At 31.5% G+C, this 22,598-nt stretch overlaps 2 protein-coding genes across 3 annotated transcripts in view; one reads left to right on the forward strand and one right to left on the reverse strand.

The window, feature by feature from the left end:
• Positions 1–438: 438 nt before the first annotated feature.
• Positions 439–7,139, reverse strand: LOC105207586 (ATP-dependent RNA helicase vasa). The gene is made up of 5 exons (XM_039458191.1): positions 6,719–7,139; positions 4,063–4,139; positions 2,013–3,968; positions 1,294–1,925; positions 439–1,126 (listed from the first exon to the last, which is right to left on the reverse strand). Exons 2-4 carry the CDS (start codon positions 4,132–4,134, stop codon positions 1,599–1,601), a joined length of 2,355 nt encoding a protein of 784 aa, XP_039314125.1. The 5' UTR covers positions 4,135–4,139; positions 6,719–7,139; the 3' UTR covers positions 439–1,126; positions 1,294–1,598.
• Positions 7,140–13,014: 5,875 nt separating this feature from the next.
• Positions 13,015–22,598, forward strand: part of LOC105207466 — a 53,196-nt gene continuing 43,612 nt past the window's right edge. The window contains exon 1 of one of the 2 annotated variants that reach the window (XM_011176958.3): positions 13,015–13,386. In XM_011176958.3, coding sequence (XP_011175260.1) covers positions 13,290–13,386 — 97 coding nt within the window. In that variant the 5' untranslated portion in view covers positions 13,015–13,289. The remainder of the gene's footprint in view (positions 13,387–22,598) is intronic. The other variant, XM_039458194.1, reaches the window with a different exon arrangement.

Below are 22,598 nucleotides of genomic sequence, written 5' to 3' on the forward strand. Positions count from 1 at the left end.
AAGTACATACGTGTCATTCACGTAATTTTTCGCTTCTGAAGTCACGACTTCAATATGGCCGCGGCGAGTACTCAGGAGCCAATTGGTAACTTTACGCTAATTCGCACGGGGAATAAAATGTATATTTAATATTAGAATAGTATACTTTAAGTATTAGAATGTACTTTACGTCATTACTGGTTTTAGATCGTTTTAAATGCTTTTTTAATATTAATATAAAAATACATTTTTTATATAATCTTTAAATTATAAAGATTAACATAAATAAAGCATATGACAAAAGACTATAGAATAAATCATTAATTATACATTTTATTTTATGAAATTATATCCCATTTGCATTTTGAAACTTAATACCGTTATCAAAGAATTATTTATAATATACTTACATTAGACCAATATATTTATCAATAATATACTTATATCAAGACTGATATATTTGAATTAAGAGGAAAAACACAATTATTGTCACTGGGCAAATTATTTTGTTTTTCAGTAACTACATAACTTTTGGTTTTATACAATGTAATAATTGTAATTAAAAATGCTTCATACGCTTTAAAACTTAATTTCTTCAAACTGTCGAGTCTTTATTTGTGAGATAGAAATATAAGTTCAAATGCATCATACATTCCTTCTATCATATTATAAGAAACTTTTATAAAAGTACGATATATTGACAACTAAAGAAAAAAGAAACAAAAACAAATTGTCATCATTGCTTATATACTTTTGCATATAATCCATTAAAGAAACATAGTTAGCTATTCGAGTATGACTTGAATCATTAAAATTGAACCAAACAATTGTTATTAAAAATTTCAATGAAACATTTGATTCAATTCGGCATAAAAAAACACTTTAATTTGTACATCACTACTACCAATAGAATGTGTCATACTTTTTAAATGTAAAAAAAAAATAATAGCATTTACAATTGCTCTGCAATTGCTCTTCTAATCCTTTTACCGTAAGAGACATATAATTCAAAATCAACGCGTTCATGTTTGTATGCATCCTGCAAAAAAAATAAGAACTTTTACAATTCCGCTGCAATTGCTCTTCTAGTCTCTATATCGTAAGAGATGTATAATTCAGGATCAACGCGTTCATGTTTGTATGCAGCCTGCAAAAAAAAATTCATATTCATGTTTATTAAAAACTGATTTGAATTCTTTTATATTTATAATTTGTAATACATAATTTTTATTATTCAACAACCTACTTTGAATATAATAAAAATGAATTATATATTAATATATTCAATTTAAAAAATTTAGACATGTTACTTACGTATCTGATACCTTCCTCGTCAAATCTTCTGTCCTTTCCTGACATGAAGTAGTTTCCGCTTTCTTTACCGCCGCCAGATTCCAACCAATCAGGTACTACCTGACCAGCTTGTTTTAAAATTTTTATCAAATCTCCCGCGAGAGATATGTCAAATTCTGGATTGAAAAATGAAGTTGCTTTTCCACGATTTCCAACTCTACTAGTTAGTCTAATTCTATCAACATATTCGTTGATCGTTTGTGGCAAATTGTAGTTGATTACGTGCAAAACATTTTTAATATCAAAACTTAGCGCGGCAAGCGTCGTTAATACCAAAATCTGTATTTTTCCTTGCTTGAAATCAGATAGTGTTTTTTCTTGTTCTCTTTGAAATCTATCTTCATCGATATATGCGCTACGATAATTTTTTCCGACAAGAGAAAGGCAATGAAGTTCGTCTGGATTTTCGCTGAGACGAATACTAAAGTGCCTTGTATACTACCAAGTTTATTTTGTTTCCTTAACAGTTCTATGAGCAATTTTCGTTTATTGGTCGGACCAGATACTTCGTAGAAGTTCTGTTCTACATCAGCACAAGCATCTCCACCAATTTTAAGAAAATAAATTTCCCTCTGTTGTTCAGCCATTTTTACCTATTCAACGACAACATACTATGAATATGATAAAAACAAATTATATATTAATATATTCAATTTAAAAAATTTAGATATGTTGCTTACGGCTCTGATATCTTCTCCGCCAAATTTTCTGCCCTTTCCTGGCATGAAGTAGTTTTCGCTTTCTCCACCACCATTAAATTTCAACAAATCAGGTACTGCCTGACCAGCTTGTTTTAAAATTTTTATCAAATCTCCCGCGAGAGGTATATCAAATTCTGGATTGAAAAATGAAGTTACTTTTCCACGATTTCCAACTCTACTAGTTTGTCTAATTCTATCAATATATTCGTCGATCGTTTGTGGCAAATTGAAGTTGATTACATGCGAAACATTTTTAATATCCAAGCTTCGCGCAGCAAGCGTGGTTAGTACCAAAATCGGCATTTTTCCTTGCTTGAAATCAAATAGCGCTTCTTCTCGTTTTCTTTGAAATTTATCTTCATCGATATGTGCGCTACGATAATTTCTTTCCGACAAGAAAGAGGCAATGAAGTCCGGCTGGATTTTCTCTGAGACAAATACTAAAGTATATTGTATACTACCAAGTTTATTTTCTTTCCCTAACAGTTCTATGAGCAATTCTAACTTATTGGATTTACCAGATATTTGGTAAAAATTCTGTTGTACATCAGCACAAGTATCTCCGACAATCCTAACCTCGAGGAATAAATAATTTTGTAAAAATCTATCAGCAAGTTTTTGTATTTCGTTCGAGAAAGTAGCGGAAAACATAAGCATCTGCCTTTCTTCCGTAGCTACCATTGTTTCATCATCTATTATCTTTTCAATATATGGCAAAAAACGCATATCAAGCATTTCGTCAAGCTCATCTAGTACAAAAAAGCGCAGGGAAGAAAGTACAACCTTGCCTTGTCTAATAAAATACCACAGCATGGCTGGAGTTGCGATTAAAACGTGGCAACCGTTGCATCCTTCATTTGTTTGATACAAAATATACATTTCTTCATAAATCATCTCGACATGTATGATAGAGTTCAAAGAAAATTTCTTAAATTGTAAATAAGTTTGCAAAGCAAGTTTGCGTGTAGGCGATATAATAATCGCGTGTGGTTCGCAGGAAGAACCTGTTTTAACTAAATCTGTTTGATTCTCCAACAGCGAGTGTAGAATTGGAAGTACGAATGCCGCATTTTTATCCGAGTCTGTTTGTGCACAAGCCATTAAGTCGCGGCCGCTCATTATAATTGGAATGGCGTATTTTTGAACTGGAGTAGGCTCTGTGTAACCCGACTTTTTAATATTCTGCAACAGATCAGTTCTGAGGCCGGATTGGTCAAAAGATTTTATTGGATGCGGTGCACCTTCACCAGTCACTTTTACTTCGATAACGTTATATTCATTGAAGTTCATTCCCATTGTTACTTCATTCTCAAATAAGAAACTTTCATCAATTAGTTGTTCTGGTGGGATACAAATTTCGTTCTTCTTTAGTTCTTTCCATTCATCGTCGTTCCATTTATGTCCACTATTTTCAAAATTATTATTTTCACTGTTCTTTCTATTCCTGCCATAACCATCATCTCTTCTACCTCCTCTGCCAATGCTTTCACCTCTATCACTTCTATCTTTTCTAGGTTTCCTATCTTCAAAATCATTATCATCGTTATCCCTATTTCTGCCATCACCACCTCCTCTTCTGCCTCTTCTTCCATCTCTATCATCTATATCTCTCCTAGGTCTGTCGTGTCCATTAAAGCCGACATCTTCAGTTTCACCATCATACTGGTTTCGCCAATTACTTTGCCATTTACGATCATTGTCACCTCCTCTATTGTTTCCATGATGCGGCCCATCACTATCCTGTTGTCTATTGCGTCCTCCAAATTTATGTTTGCCATTATATCTATTTTCATAATCTTCGTGAGCATTGTCATTATTTTCCTTATAGTTTGTTTGTTTGCTATTATTGTATCCTCCTACACTACAAACTATGTCACTGTTATTGTATAAGAGTGCCTCATGTTCTTTACCATAGTAAGGGGTGCGTTCTCCAAACTGTAAAAACACATTGTCAATATTAATGACTATTTTATCATTATTTTATTTTTGTATTTCTATTGTAAATAAAAAATGATTTAAATGATCTTACGGTCATATTTACTCGAAGAGGCGCCTGAGAAAAGTCCCATACGTCAACAACTTCCCACTGTTTTTCAGCCATTTTACCTATAATAATAAATTGCACGTTAAATGAACATATATCATGTAATTACATTGGAAAATTTTACATAGAAAATTTTTGTGTAATAATATAAATCATTATAACAATATCTCAATGAGATTACAAGATGGTAAATGTAATTTAATCTGATATGATATAATAAAGAAGTATATAATAAAATGTATAAATTAATGATAATAGTTATATATAAACTTGTGACCAAACTAAAGATAATTGTAATGCGTGTAATAGTTCACGTTATGTGTACTATAGACTTTCAGTATTAGCGCAGTAAATTTCTGAATGTAGAACGCCTTAACTAACTTAATTAATCTAAGTTAATTTTAAATGATTTAATGTTTAACTTTAACTAATTATTTTTAAAACACTTTAATTTCTTTCCTAAGTTAAAAAATTATCTGTGTAAGAAAACAATTATAAAAGATAAAATACATTTCCACATAAAAAAAAATATTTCTTTATTTTACAAACTTAATTTGCAAAGTATGAAATTTGTTTAATAATCCATGTTATAATTGTTTAAATAATGTATAATTTTATAAAATTATGACTTTCTAATTTAGCATATGTAATACTTTCCACAATTAACTTTTTATTTTAACTTAAGTTTATTTTAATTTTAACATAATTAAATAAATTTTATATGCCAATAATTTTAATTTAGTTTAGTTCAAAGAAATATTAACTTACCCACAAACCCGCATTATGTAAATTCAGATAAAATTTGTAAGTTTTTTAAAGTTAAATTACTCAAAACAGCTATAATATTGATCATCGAACAAATTTAATAATTTACTTATAAATTAAGTTTAGATGAAATAACAAAAAAATTTTTATGTCGGAATTTATTTTTCTTTTGTTTTCCATTTATAGTACATAAACTTCAACTTGGTAAAAAAATTAATAAATTAAAATGTTTCAAAAATAACTAGTTAAAATTAAAAATTAACATGGATATGTTTTAATGTTGCTCGCATTTATTTAGCAAATTTCCACCGATTGCGAGTTTAGATGACGTATCGATATACGTAGACGTTAGTGGTACACCGGTATATGTACATGCATACGCCTAGGTGCGCGCCAATACTAGTGCGATTTATCACGATACGCAGGAACATAGCCTGAGGTATGCGAGCTATTGGCATCACGGCATTCGAAAAAGAGAGAGAGAGAGAGAGAGAGAGAGAGAGAGAGAGAGAGAGAGAGAGAAACAAAGAGCTTTAGCTCTAGCCGAGGGTATTGGACTATTGGATTCTTCTCCTTTCCTCTCTTTGTCTCTCTCACTCTCTCTCTCTCTCTCTCTCTCTCTCTCTCTCTCTCTCTCTCCCTCCCTCCTTCCTTTGCTTTCTTAGTTCACCTCGCATCATCTCTCTGCCAACCTTCCTCTTATTTTCCTGCGTTGTTTGATTGAACGGCGAAACTTATTAAACCACGCCCGCCAGCTATCTATTTATTCCTAGCGTATTTTTTAATTAAAAACAAAAGTCGAGTAGACAGCTGAATCGCTAAACGTGGACAATGTACGTGATAAAGGGTCTCTCGCCGAATGAGAGACAAATAATTGCGGGAAATCTTTCGAGAATAAAAAATATCTAAAATAAATTATTATATAGATCTAAAATAAATTATATATATCCATTAAATTAACTAAGTTAAAATTAAAAAAATAAATTATTTAAAATTAACCAAGTTAAAAGTTATTAACTTTTAACATTTTAACTAGTTACTACCTAACCCTGACCACAATAAATAAGTGATTTATAACTGATATGGTAGTCTTTCTATATAAGACACAGAACAAAAAGAAGGCACGATAAAAAAAGACATACAAAAGAGAGTTATGTCCACATTTGTGAGCTGTCACCTGAGTTCTGAATTCATAGTTTCTCAGATCTCAAGAACTGTCTGTCTTTGTCTGACTTACTACGTTTCACCATACGTAAGACGAAGATAGATTGATCTTTCGATATGAGAAACACGTTTTTGAATTCAAGCTGCATCTTCTGTAGAATAGCCTTAATGTTACCGAATATAGACAGATAAGAAATATAAGCCAAGCATATACAATAAATTTTTAACTTACACGATTTATAACTATAGTTTTTTGATATGTTATTAGACAAAACGAATTTATAACTTTGACTCTCGATTTTGTGTGATCTTTTTTTTTCTACAGTTCGTAATAAATGTCAGAACGAATTTCGAATTATTTATAATAAGATTTATAATAGATGAACAAATAACCTCGCGTGAGAAGTACATTTTGTTGTTATGATCTAGAACCTCGCGAGTAGAAAAAAGATACAGGCATCGGTCTTTTTGGGTAATGCCACGTTAGAACATATCTGTATAGTGATCGACGCACTTTGTGCCTGGTAAAATTCTACATTCGCACAGGAAATTAGCTTTGACATTAATCGTAAGCAAGGTGTATCGCTATCGATGAAATTGATCGCGTATCGCTATCGATGAAATTGATGAAAATCCGGCGCTTAGCGCATGCAAGATTATAGTGCCACATCACGTGGTGGATGAGCCGTATCTCGCTGGTTTTTACACGTACCTCGTGCGTCTCCAAAAACACTTGATCGGAATATTGCCTCGTGTCTTTTTTTTGCCTCCTGGATTACAAGTTAGCGATTGGTGTCGAATTAATCGTGTCTCTATGCAAACGAAGAATCCGATCGAACGGTCCGGTATGTAACGTTGTAGCGAACTGCGAATCTCTCGGCGGCCACGTTGTACATGTAATGAAAACGAAGTTTCCCACCGACATACAGGGTGCATTCGTTTATGCAGTGGTTAGCGCAGCCACTGCTCTTTCATCTATTGGTCACATGACCTAAAGTTACAGAACGGATGCCTGCATGAATGGCTGCTCGGATCGTATTAGTCGGATACGTGCCAATAGAAAATGTGAGCAAAATCTTAATTAATTAAAAACTGTTTGCAGTGTGTAAGTAAAGAAAATGTTTTTAATATAACTTTATATTCGAATAATTATAATGTAATTTTTAAGTTACGTAAAAGATTATATTTTTATTCAAATTATTAAATTTTAGTAATAATAAGCAATAAATATCTTAAAAATATTTAATCTATGAAGTTTATTTAAAGGTTAGGTATTTTAATTCTTTTCAAATTTTCTTTTTAAGCTCATTTTATTAAAAAATTCAATTTTCAGAAATCACAATGGAAATCAGAGTAATTATGGATTATGCTATGGATCTCATCGATAGTAGCTCATCAAACTCTGACTTGTGGTCAAAAATCAATTTTAATCACTTTTCCTGTATTCTTTTTATCTTTATTGTAAAAAGTCATTTTTATTATACACAGGATACGCGGATGTAGTCTCAGATTTTAATATGTTATGACTCGTTCTTTTTCTCAGCAATACGAAGACGATACGGTCAGTTTTCAAAGTCATATAAACGAGTGTTCGTTTACGCAGTACTGCAAGCAGAGCATCCAGAGCAGAATCTCATAGATAGCAGGGCTGCGTTCAGAATGAACGTGTAGGTGCACCTATTCTATCCTTGTTTAATATTCGGTAAACGACAAAGATAAAACGACATCTGGGCGCACGCGGACGTTCATTCTGAACACACTCCTGCGCAGATGGGATGCATCCCTGCGTAAGCGAACGACAAACTGCACTGCAGTTGCTTTCGTAGATGAAGTAAACGAACATCTGCAGTAGTGACTGCATAAACGAACGTACCCACAGAGTGGACCATAGTGGAAGGGATAGCATGTTACATTTCCACCATGCATAAAACCTCTGGCTTTTTACACTTGGCCTCCGTCTCGTCGGACGAATTTCTGCAGTCCTAAATGCCATCGCATAACAATGCATTCGCTATACAATTTCCATTACTACATTTAAATATATCCAGAAATATCTTCAAACAATTGAATTAATCAATACTTATTCATTACTTATAAATAATTACTTATTTATTATTAAATTAATTAATACTTATTATTTAAGTATTGCATTATTCCGATGTTTTATTTACCCGCAATCATTATTAATTTGTGCGTACCCAGAACCAATGCACACTGTAAAATCCAAATAATATTAGTTTCGCTAAATTATCAGAATCTATTTCTTGTTGTTTTATGTGTCGCATGTATAGATAAAAACATTTTATCAAGTTATTTTAATTATAATTAGGATTTATATTCATAGGACACCCAATAAGCAAACAAACATTTCTGCGATGTTATTACAACGTTATTTAATAATATGTAACGTTTTCAAATATGTTTGTATTTAACGTTGTAATGAACATCACTATGAACAAACTTTGACATTGATTTAGAGGTTTCTGTAACGTTGAAGTAACAATTACAATTAACATTTCGCTAACGTTCTTTTAACATTTGGTAACGTTTATTATATAACATTACCCATACAACACACTAACATTGTATCAACATCTTAACAATATTTTATGTAAATATCAATGTAAATATTTTACACCATATAATTCCAATGCAAAACATTATTTTTGTAGCATTTTAAAAATATTTTTTGCAAAAAAAATTCTCGGGAATTTCTCTTGGAAATTTCCAAATGGCCCCCCATCCAAGTCGTGACCGCGGTAAATGTTGCTTAACTTCTGCGACTGCTGCGAACTGGATCCTTTGTGATGATCTGTAAACATTTTATACTAATACGTGCGTATAACTACAAATTAGGTGAATATATGTAGAAAAGATGAAACATAATGTATTTCATATTATCACACGTGTTTACCCGATGATAATAAATGGTCAACTAATTTAATTAATAAATTTCTTAATTTCTTACTATTGAACACTGTTGAACAGTTTTTCGGAAACTAAAATCCGTTCAAAGAAACACACACTTTACTATCGCACAGCATGCATTTATCCTACGTTATTAAAAGCAATCGCGATTTTATTGATAGTTATGCATGGTTATACAATTTCATTGCAAAGCAACAATTCAAAAACATTTATTGCAATATTATATAAGAATGTTAAAAAAACATTTTGAACAATATTTTTAAAATGTTTCTTAAACATTTGGAAATATCACATTATTTAGGTAATGTTTTAAAAACATTTTTATAACATTACATAAAAACGTTGAAAAAATATTTGGAACAACATTATTAAAACGTTTTTTAAACATTAGGAATTATCACATTATTAAATTATGTTTTAAAAACATGTACACAATATTATATAAGAACGTCGATAAAAGTCACAAGAAATCAATGTTTCAAAACGTTTATTTAATGTTTCTTGCTTACTGGGAAAAATACTATACGTTACATATATTATAAAGTTCCCTAGTATTTTCGTATGCGGTATTTTTCGAGAATAGGCCCCCAGAACGCTGTATTATACCGAATTATCAATAAACACACGCTTTTGTTCACCACCTATCGCTTTTGTGCGACCTATCCGCGTCCACGTCCGCCCGAAGTCACGCCGTCCCGTGCGCGGAAAAGTCAGGTCGTTACAAATTTTATATTTTTATTTGCAAATTAAATAATGTAACCGTTAAATCTCAGCGCTTATCCCCAAAGCATAATTGATTTTCAATAGATATGCAAATAGATGATTTGAATGAGAATAAAGATAATGAATTTAATAGATCATTGCGGTGAAGTCTAAGCGAAAGAAATTTATCAGAGGGGGAGAATACGAGGAAGATCTTACGTTAATATATACGCAAATAACGTAGTGGACTGTAATTCTTAAACTGTCGATATACTTTCATTCCTTCAACGCGTTTTAAGTTGCGAACTTGTACCCTTGTTGCTACTGTCTTGCGATTTGTTTCGGTAATTTGCACTTGTAACGTACTCGCTATTTTTAGACCTTGACAATTCGTCACCGATGTTACACGTCTCTATATCGAGGTATTGATGAAGGGGGTTGATATAATCGATTAATTATTTAACGTGATAGACACCCACTTTTGCATTGATATTTAACGCGATATTAAAAATGCGATGCACAATGCGAAGAGAAATGCAACAAAAGAAGCCGATGTTTTATGTGTATATGTATGCGACACGTGTCATAATAATTAAGAATCTCACGAGATGAAGAAAACGATTGTTAAAATATTACGAAAATGGAGAAAGTAAAGCAGCGAAGAAAAGAAAAAAAAGTGTATATAAAAAATGATGACTTTAAATTACTATCGCACACATGATTGTATCTAATAATTGTTTAATATATTGCAAATATAAATAATAAAAATTCTAGTGTTTTATTATGTTTATCTTCTCCTCTCAAATTTTTTTAGCAAGGATGTAAATTTACTTATTATTTTTTACAGTTTCGTATATTATATGTAATACCTATACTATTCCTTTTGTTAATAAAATTATAACTTTTTAAAAAGAGAGTTCATTTCAAATTTTTAAAAATTTAATATAGTTATAGTGAACCTAACGAAATTTATAATTTTAAATACATGTTACAGTTCTATTTTTAGAATGCAGTAACTTCTAACCTTCGTGCAAAGGGTATAGCCGGATTTGTGTGTGTATATGAAATCTGCTCCCACCCCAAAATAGATTTACCATCAATCTTTAGCCCTCTAGGAAAGAACCAATTTTTACCAAGTTTTAACACGCTATCCTTGCTATTGCGATGATGACAAATAAAAACACAATTATACAGTTATATTTTTTTCCTATTCTTCTTATTCACAAAAAATTCTGAAAAAAATCAGTGATCAAGATATATATTCAGAAATTTTTGGAGATTTTTAAGATAAGAGTTTAAATATTAAAAAATTTAAGAAATTTAAAATTGTCAATTTTTAATTGAACTTATTAAGTGACTGACTTCATTTATTTTTTTGTTACAACATCTTTCCAACATTATTTACCTCAATTTTTTCAGATTTTTTAAAAATAAGCGTCAATGTTAAAATATTGAAAATGTTATTTTTTCAAGTTTTTACGTAGAAGATTAATTTAATATTTAATCTATAAACTTTTTAATATTCTATTATATGTGTTTAATTATTAATTATATACTGCAATTACTTAAATTTTGTTTAGATAAAAAGATAATATAATAGTTTTCTTTTCCAGATACTATACTTCTGCATTAGTTATAGGATAAAGTCGCTTATTATGGGACAGGTTCCTAATATGAAGTAGAGAGGTTTCTGCTACATTAATAAACGCATGTGATTGGTACCATCATAAACTTATTACTCTTGGAGTGAAATCTAATAGAGAACTAGAAAAATCGTTATTAGATCGTGCAGTCATTGAAGTAAAATATTTTTAAAATTGGATGTTCTCAAGATTTATTGAGATGAGTCTTTAAATCTAATTTGTTATAAAGTAAACAAATATTCAGTAATAAATTCTGCATGCAGTGATAGAGTAAAGTTGCATTAATAGAATGTAAGAATTTACTTAATTATAAATATTAGATTTTATGATCATGAAACCGCAAAGCGTGGAACTAGTAATATGAGACAATAAAAAATTCATAATTGTTATTGCATATTCTGACTTTGACAGCTTTCCAAAATGCTATAATAAAGTTTTTCATTGAGAACGTTCAAATTATAAATCTTGAAAGTTATGGCTCTTAACATTTGCACTGATAATTTAAAATATTTTGAAAAAAATAGATTTTGGAGAAAAACGTTACGTAAAAAGTTTTTGAATATCGAAAGAGCTATTTGATTCGTCAACTAGATTTTGAGTCTGGAGCCTAATTTAAACGTAGTAAGATCCAAATCGATGAGACTCGTCTCATATAAAAAAACCTTTGTATCTCATATTAGGAACCCTTTTTCAGAATTAGCAAAATCGATAATTTTGATAAAAAACGTCATATATAACTAAGTATAATTATTATCAATTGACAACACTTGTCAATAAAACTTAAATATATTTACTGTAATTTAGATATAAAATTAGGTGTTAATGGTATAAATTAACTAAATTATAAGACTTTAAAAAAAAGGTATCTCATAATAAGCAACTTCGTTTGAGAAGTAATTCCTCAATGCAAAAATTTCAACAAAAGAGAACTATTATATTACCTTTCTATATGAACAAAATTTAAGTTATTGAAGTATACAATTAATAATTAGACACATAAAATAGAATATTAGAAAGTTCATACATTAAATATTAAATTAATGTTCTACGTAAAAACTTGAAAAAATAATATTTTCAATATTTTAACATTGACGCTTATTTTTAAAAAATCTGAAATAATTTGAAGTGAATAATGTTGGAAAGATGTTGTAACAAAAAAAAATAAAGTCAATCACATAACAATTTCAATTAAAAATTGACAATTTTTAACTTCTTGAATTTTTTAAAATTCCAACGTTTATCTTAAAATCTTCAAAAATTTCTGAATATGTATCTTGATAAGTAAAACATCACTGATTTTTTTCAGAATTTTTTGTGAATAAGAAGAATAGGAAAAAAATATAATTGTATAATTGTGTTTTTATTTGTCACTATCACAATATCCAGGATAAGCTGGTTAAAACTTGGTGAAAATTGTTCTCTCCTAGAGGGCTAAAGATTGATGTATGGTAAATTTATTTTGGGGTGGGGGCAGATTTCATGAACAAATCCTCTAAGTTAGTAAAAAGTTAATATTTGAAAATTTGCGACTTACAGAAAGAAAGAATTCGGCAACTTTCAAAATTAAAACATTTGGATCATTGATTATTTGGAGATAGGAAGTTTCGCGCACATTACTATCAATCAATTTGATAAAAGTGCATTGCTCGAGTTACTATATTTTTTGAGAAAAGTTCAAATATTTAAAATATTCGAGAATCTCAAGATAACGTTACAAACATCGTAACGGACAAGATTTCATGCTCGTTCGAAAGTTACATGTTTGTACACGTCCTTCTGGTTCAAATACTTCCTTTTTCTACATAGACTATATCATCTAACGACGTGTTTACGAGATGAAGGAATTTTCAGGCCATTGTTAGCAATGGGGCAAGAGAGAGGAGAGTGGTATACGAATGGGGGTAGGTAAAGGTAGTCTATATAAACGTGTGAAGTGTCGGCGCTTATTCTTCAGTCAACGGAAATATAAGTGGAAACTTGAACTTGTGAAACTTGTGTTCATTAAAAATAATGGAAGGAGTGGAAAAAATAGAAGCAGTGGAAAGATTAGTTAAAAAGTGTATATCTGTGAATAGTACTGTCGGCATACCAGAGAACTTAATAAATGGTGAGTTATTATTCTTGTTAGAAATATGGAATTTTTTTTAATTTTTAAATTATCCACAAGACTATTTATAAAGAAATTAGACACTTAGTAAGTCTTAATTATTATGCTATAAATACTCATTTTTTGATTCCTAACGCTAAAGAGAGAAAATCAGTTCTCATCATAAGAAATTCAGCGTCGTTTGCAAAGGCATCTATTTGAAACGTATGAATTGTAAAGTTACATGTTAAATTGTGCAAAACACATCAAGCTAAAAGAATAACGGAAATGCTCTAACATGTTATTTAATAATAAAACGTTGACATTTATCACATTTAGATCAATCACGTTACGCATTCATTAAAAAAAAATAAAAATAAAAATTATTTTTAACAAATTAGCAGCCACGACATACGCATAAGCACAGGAACTTGAGAAAAATCACAGATACTCTCTAAGTACAGATCAAAACGATGGTAAGGTGCTTCTCCCGGGGACGGCACTAATTTTTTATTAAAAATATAAAAATTCTTTTTAAACAATTTAGCGGCCACCACGTACGCATACGCACAGGAGCGTGAAAAAAATCACAGATACTCTATATGTAAAATATAAAAGGATAGCAATGTGATTTGCATGGGGGCGGCACTAATTTTTTATTAAAAATATAAAAATTGCTTTTAAACAATTTAGCGGCCACCACGTACGCATAAGCACAGAGACGTGAAAAAATCACAGATACTTTATAAGTAAATTATACAACGATGGCAATGTGATTTGTACTGGGACGACACTAATATTTTATTAAAAAAATAAAAATTATTTTTAAACAATGTAGCATCCACGACGCACGCATACCACAGGGACTTGAAAAAAATCACAGATGTTCTCTAAGTGCATTACAGAACGATGGCAATATTCTTCTCCCGGAGACGGCCCTCATTTTTTATTAAAAAATTCAAAATTGTTATTAAACTATTTAGCAGCCATGACGTAGGCATACGCACAGAAATTCAAAAAAATCACAGATACTTTCTAAGTACAGTTCAAAACGATAGTAAGGCGCTCTTCCCGGGGACGGCAGAAATTTTTGATTAAAAAAATAAAAATTATTTAAACAATTTAGCACCCACTTCCTACGCATATGCACAGGGACTTGAAAAAAATCACAGATACTCTATATGTAAAATATAAAAGCATGGCAATGTGATTTGCACCGGGATGGAACTCATTTTTCATTAAAAAAATAAATATTATTTTTAAACAATTAATTACCCTAAACGTACGCATTCAAACAGGGACTTGAAAAAATTCACAGATACTCTCTAAGTACAGTACAAAACGATAGCAAGGTGCTCTCCCCGGGGACGGCACTCATTTTTTATTAAAAAATTCGAAATTATTGTTAAACTATTTAGCAGACACCACGTACGCATAAGGACAGAGATTTGAAAAAAATAACAGATACGATATAAGCAGAATATAAAACGATGGCAATGTGATTTGCACGGGGACGGCACGCATTTTTCATTAAAAAAATAAAAATAATTTTTAAACAATTTAGCGGGCAACACGTACGCATGAGCACAGGGACGTGAAAAAAATCACAGATACTCTACAAGTAAAATATAAAAAGATGACAATGTGATTTGCACGGGGACGGCACTAATTTTTTATTAAAAATATAAAAATTGCTTTTAAACAATTTAGCGGCCACCACGTACGCATAAGCACAGAGACGTGAAAAAATCACAGATACTTTATAAGTAAATTATACAACGATGGCAATGTGATTTGCACGGGGACGGCACGCATTTTTCATTAAAAAAATAAGAATTATTTTCAAACAATTTAGCACCCACGACGTACGCATATGCACAGGGACTTGAAAAAAATCTCAGATAATCTATAAGTAGAATATAAAACGATGGCAATGTGATTTGCACTTGGACGGCACTTATTTTTCATTAAAAAAATAAAGATTATTTTTAAACAATTTAGCGGCTACCATGTACGCATAAGCACAGGGTAATAAAAAAAATCACTTATAATCACTAAGTACAGTACAAATTGATGGGAATGCGCTCTTTCCGGGGACGGCACTCATTTTTTATTAAAAAATTTAAATTATTATTAAACTATTTAGCAGCCACGACGTACGCATATGCAGAGGAACTTGAAAAAAATCGCAGATACTCTATATGTAAAATATAAAAGCATGGCAATGTGATTTGCACCGGGAAGGAACTCATTTTTCATTAAAAAAATAAATATTATTTTTAAACAATTAGTTATCCTAGACGTACGCATACAAACAGGGACTTAAAAAAATTCACAGATACTCTCTAAGTACAGTACAAAACGACAGCAAGGTGCTCTCCCCGGGGACGGTACGCATTTTTCATTAAAAAAATAAAATTGTTTTTAAACATTTCAGCACCCACGAAGTGCGCATAAGCACAGGGAATTGAAAAAAATCACAGTTACTCTATAGGCAAAATATAAAACGATGGCAACTTGATTTGCACGGGAACGGCATTCATTTTTCATTAAAAAAATAAAAATTATTTTTAAACAATTTAGCGGGCAACACGTACGCATGAGCACAGGGACGTGAAAAAAATCACAGATACTCTACAAGTAAAATATAAAAAGATGACAATGTGATTTGCACGGGAACGGCACTCATTATTTATTAAAAAAATAAAAATTATTTTTAAACAATTAGTTACCCTAGACGTACGCATACAAACAGGGACTTGAAAAAATTTACAGATACTCTCTAAGTACAGTACAAAACGACAGCAAGGTGCTCTCCCCGGGGACGGCACTCATTTTTTATTAAAAAATTCGAAATTATTGTTAAACTATTTAGCAGCCACCACGTACGCATAAAGACAGAGATATGAAAAAAATAACAGATACCCTATAAGCAGAATATAAAACGATGTCAATGTGATTTGCACGGGGACGGCACGCATTTTTCATTAAAAAAATAAAAATTATTTTTAAACAATTTAGCGGGCAACACGTACGCATGAGCACAGGGACGTGAAAAAAATCACAGTTACTCTATAAGTAAAATATAAAGGGATGGCAATGTGATATGCACGGGGACGGGACGCATTCTTCATTAAAAAAATAAAAATTGTTTTTAAACAATTACACACCCACGACGTACGCATAAGCACAAGGACTTGGAAAAAAATCACAGATACTCTATATGTAAAATATAAAACCATGGCAATGTGATTTGCACCGGGAGGGAACTCATTTTTCATTAAAAAAATGAATATCATTTTTAAACAATTAGTCACCCACGACGTATGCATAAGCACATGGACTTGAAAAAAATTACAGATACTCTCTAAGTACAGTTCAAAACGATGGTAAGGTGCTCTTCCCGGGCAGTCATTTTTCATTAAAAAAATAGAAATTATTTTTAAACAATTTAGCGTCCATCACGTACGGATAAGCACAAGAAGTTGAAAAAAATCACTTATAATCATGAAATACAGTACAAAATGATGGGAATGCGCTCTTCCCGGGGACGGCACTCATTTTTTATGAAAAAATTCAAATTATTATTAAACTATTTAGCAGCCACGACGTACGCATACGCGCAGAGACTTAAAAAAAATCACAATTACTCTATAGGCAGATCATAAAACGATGGCAACTTGATTTGCACGGGAACGGCACTCATTTTTCACTAAAAAAATAAAAATTATTTTTAAACATTTAGTTACCCAAGACGTACGCATACAAACAGGAACTTGAAAACATTCACAGATACTCTCTAAATACAGTACAAAACGATAGCAAGGTGCTCTCCCCGGGGACGGCACTCATTTTTTATTAAAAAATTCGAAATTATTGTTAAACTATTTAGCAGCCACCACGTACGCATAAAGACAGAGACTTGAAAAAAATTACAGATACTCTATATGTCAAATATAAAACGATAGCAATGTGATTTGTATTGGAACGACTCTCATTTTTCATAAAAAAATAAATATTTTTTTAAACAATTTTGCACCCATGACATACGCATAAACACAGGGACTTGAAAAAGATTACAGATACTCTATAAGTTTAAATATAAAACGATGGCAATGTAATGTGCACGGGGACGGCACGCATTTTTCATTAAAAAAATAAAAATTATTTTTAAACAATTAGTTACCCTAGACGTACGCATACAAACAGGGACTTGAAAAAATTTACAGATACTCTCTAAGTACAGTACAAAACGACAGCAAGGTGCTCTTCCCGGGGACGGCACTCATTTTTTATTAAAAAATTCGAAATTATTGTTAAACTATTTAGCAGACACCACGTACGCATAAGGATAGAGATTTGAAAAAAATAACAGATAACCTATAAGCAGAATATAAAACGATGGCAATGTGATTTGCACGGGGACGGCACTAATTTTTTATTAAAAATATAAAAATTCTTTTTAAACAATTTAGCGGCCACAACGAACGCATAAGCAGAGGAACTCGAAAAAAATCACAGATACACTATATGTAAAATATAAAACGATAGCAATGTGATTTGCATGAGGACGGCACGCATTTTTCATTAAAAAAATAAAAATTATTTTTAAACAATTTAGCACCTACGACGTACGCATAAGCACTGGGACTTGAAAAAAATCACAAATACTCTCTAGGTAGAGTACAAAACAAGGGCAATGTGATTTGCACGGGGACGGCACTAATTTTTTTTTTAAATATAAAAATTGTTTTTAAACAATTTTTCGGCCACCACGTACGCAAAACCACAGGGACTTGAAAAAAATCACAGATACTCTCTAAGTAGAGTACAAAACATGGGCAATGTGATTTGCACGGGGACGGCACTAATATTTTATTAAAAATGTAAAAATTCTTTTTAAACAATTTAGCGGCCACCACGTACGCATAAGCAGAGGGATTCGAAAAAAATCACAGATGTTCTCTAAGTGCATTACAGAACGATGGCAATATTCTTCTCCCGGAGACGGCCCTCATTTTTTATTAAAAAATTCAAAATTATTATTAAACTATTTAGCAGCCATGACGTAGGCATACGCACAGGGATTCAAAAAAATCACAGATACTTTCTAAGTACAGGACAAAACGATAGTAAGGCGATCTTCCCGGGGACGGCACTCAATTTTCATAAAAAAATTAATTAAATTATAAATAATTTAGTAGCCTCAACGTACGTACACGCACAGAGGCTTGAAAAAAATCACAGATACACTCTAGGTAGAGTACAAAGGGATGGCAAATTGCTCTTCCCGGAGACGGAACTCATTTTTCATTAAAAAAAAAAAATTATTTTTAAACAATTAGTTACCCTAGACGTACGCACACAAACAGGGACTTAAAAAAATTCACAGATACTCTCTATGTACAGTACAAAACGATAGCAAGGTGCTCTCCCCGGGGACGGCACTCATGTTTTATTAAAAAATTCAAAATTATTATTAACTATTTTGCAGCAACGACGTATGCATACGCACAAGGAATGAAAAAAATCAAAGATTCTCTCCAAGTACAGATCAAAACGCTGATAATGTGCTTCTCCCGTGGACGTAACGCATTTTTCATTAAAAAAATAAAAATTGTTTTAAACAATTTAGCACCCACGACGTACGCATAAGCACAAGGACTCGAAAAAAATCACAGATACACTATATGTAAAATATAAAACGATAGCAATGTGATTTGTACTGGAACGACTCTCATTTTTCATAAAAAAATAAATATTTTTTTAAACAATTTTGCACCCATGACGTACGCATAAACACAGGGACTTGAAAAAGATTACAGATACTCTATAAGTTTAAATATAAAACGATGGCAATGTAATGTGCACGGGGACGGCACGCATTTTTTATTAAAAAAATAAAAATTAATTTAAACAATTTAGCGGCCTCAACGTTCGCATCCGCAAAGGGAATTAAAAAAATCACAGATATACTCTAAGTACAGTTCAAAACGATGGTAAGGTGATTTTTTCAGGGACGGCACAAATTTTTCATTAAAAAAATAAAAATTGTTTTAAACAATTTAGCACCCACGACGTACGCATAAACACAGGGACTTGAAAAAAATCACAGATACTCTCTAAGTTCAGGTCAAATAAATGTTAAGGCGCTCTTCCCGGGGACGGCTCTCATTTGTTATTAAAAAATTCAAAATTATTATTAAACTATTTAGCAGCCATGACGTAGGCATACCCACAGGGATTCAAAAAAATCACAGATACTTTCTAAGTACAGGACAAAACGATAGTAAGGCGCTCTTCCCGGGGACGGCACTAATTCTTTATTAAAAAAAAAAAATTATTTTGTAACAATTTAGCACCCACGACATTCGCATAAACTCAGAGGCTTGAAAAAAATCACAGATACTCTCTAAGTACAGTACAAAATGATGGGAATGCGCACTTCCCGGGGACGGCACTAATTCTTTATTAAAAAAAAAATTATTTTTAAACAATTTAGCACCCACGCCGTACGCATAAGCACAGGGACGTGAAAAAAATCACAGATACTGTATAACTAAAATATAAAACGTTGGCAATGTGATTTGCACGTGGACGGCACGCATTTTTCATTAAAAAAATAAAATTGTTTTTAAACAATTTAGCTCCCACGACGTACACATAAGCACAGGGACGTGAAAATAATCACAGATACTTTATAAGTACAGTACAAAACAATGGCAAGGTTGTGCTCCCGGGGACGGCATGCATTTTTCAATTAAAAAAATAAAATTATTTTTAAACAATTTAGCTCCCTCGACGTGCGCATAAGCACAGGGACGTGAAAAAAATCACAGATACTGTATAAGTAAAATATAAAACGATGGCAATGTGATTTGCACGGGGACGGCACGCATTTTTCATTAAAAATAAAAATTATTTTTAAACAATTTAGCACCCACGACGTACGTATAAACATAGGGACTTGAAAAAAATCACAGATGCACTCTAAGTACAGTTCGAAACGATGGTAAGGTTCTTCTCCCGGGGACGGCACGGACTTTTCATTAAAAAAATAAAAATTATTTTTAAACAATTTAGCCGCTACCACGTACGCATCCGCACAGATACTTGAAAAAAATCACAGATACTTTATACGTACAGTACAAAACAATGGCATGGTTCTTCTCCCGGGGACGTAACTCATTTTTCACTAAAAAAATAAAAATTTATTATAAACAGTTTAACAGCGACAACGTGCGCATACACACATGGACTTGAAAAAATTCACAGATACTCTCACGTCACGCCAGTTCAAAACGATGGTAACGTGCTCTTCCCGGGGACGGCACGCATTTTTCATTAAAAAAATAAAATTTATTTTTAAACTATTTTGCACCCACGAAGTACGCATAAGCACAGGGTCTTGAAAAAAATCACAGATACCCTCTAAGTACAGTTCAAATCGATATGCGTACGTCGTGGCTACTAAATTGTTTTCCATTAATTTTTATTTTTTTAATGAAAAATGAATGCCGTTCCCGGGCAAGTCTTTTTACCATCGTTTTGTACTCTCCTTGGAGAGTATCTGTGATTTTTTCATGTCTCTACGCGTATGTGTACGATGTAGGTGCATTTTAATGTTTTTTTAATTCCGGGAGAACTCAGCACCTTTTTCGCCCCTGGCTATTGTCTCCTGGCTGCTAGGTCTGGTTGCCAGGTTCATACCACTGGTAATTAGTTTCACAGTGTGTATTTTCATATGTCATGAGTACAAGACAAACATTACGGAATTTTATTACAGATCTTGAAATTCGTTTCTACATCAAAGAAGAACAATAATTACAAATAGTAACATTTATTATCTTCAATTATTAATGTTTTAGTTTATTGTCCCTTGCATATAACACCTAGTATCATTCTTAAACCCGTTCCTTGTTTGTATATTTGAAAATAAATCAGATCCTTCTTCATATTACATATTTTCTTTTTACGTAATACTATTTTTGTATTACAGTTTGAATAATTTTTAAAATAATAATTGTTAAAAAATTATTTCATAATAGGATTGCGGACAGCAAATAAATAATCTTTTTTATTTTAAGAGCTGGACTTGATTTGTACTGTATATGTTTAGTATTTCCCAAACTAGATGTTATCCATTGAGAGGAAAAGGATTTTATGCACTGAAAACATTCCCAGCAAATACAAAGTTACCGTTATGTAAATGTTAATATATTTTTTCACTCAACAATGTAAATGTAATATATCGAGTGTGTTATGTAACATTGCTAAGTGGAAAATTACAACTAACATTAATACGACGTAACTTTGTATTTACTAGGATGACATCGTGGAAACCAATTGAAATATGTTTTTCTTGAGTTAAAAAAGTTTTGGTGGTAATTTCGATTATGATAAATAATAGCAAAAATTATCTAGTTGCATAAGCGAATCGATGTAGACATAGATTAAAAAATCAAGCTTAAAATATACGAAAATGATAAAAACAAGTAAAAACGTGATATTTTTTAAGTTATTGGTTAATGATGCTTGATGATAGACTCTGTTCCCGAGAAGAATAGAAAAGTTATCGGACAAAGCCACGAAATAGTCTTTACAAGCAAAAATAACCATGAAAATTAGGTGAAAAAAGTGAAAAAGCGGTTTTTGAGGTATTTAAGGGTGTTCTCATGGAAAAAAATTTTGAAAAAAATCAAGGAAGTAGTTTGTACGAAAATGCAACTATCATTAAGATATAGAGGTAGCAAGTTTTATGAGAGACGAGATATTACAAGTTGAAATATTTTTTCGGTTTTTTAAATTTGAATTTCCTGTCAAAGTGGAAGACAAAAATTCGTAGTTATGAATCTGAATAATATTTATTACCAGTTAAAATTTCACATTAATTCATTAAAAACACGCAGAGAAAAAATTATTTACCAAAAAATATTTTTTTAAAGTTATGAATAATAGGAAGAAGCCTGAGGCTTGAAAACTTGGGAAACTCAGGGGTCGATTCTGTAACCTTAACGATGTCGTTATGGTATCGTTGCGCAGATTTTTTGTATCAAGTATTAGCTGCGCAATGATACCATAACAACATTGTTAAAGTTACAAAATTGACCCTTTAATTTTCTTTAATGACAAAAGAATGGGTCAAATTTCAAACAAATCCATTGAGGAGGGATTTTGACTCTCCTTATTCGACTAAAGCCTTTCGAGTGTAGAAGTTCCACACTCGGATTAAT

The sequence above is a fragment of the Solenopsis invicta genome, chromosome 16 (assembly GCF_016802725.1).
Source record: "Solenopsis invicta isolate M01_SB chromosome 16, UNIL_Sinv_3.0, whole genome shotgun sequence".
Taxonomy (NCBI): Eukaryota; Metazoa; Arthropoda; class Insecta; order Hymenoptera; family Formicidae; genus Solenopsis; species Solenopsis invicta.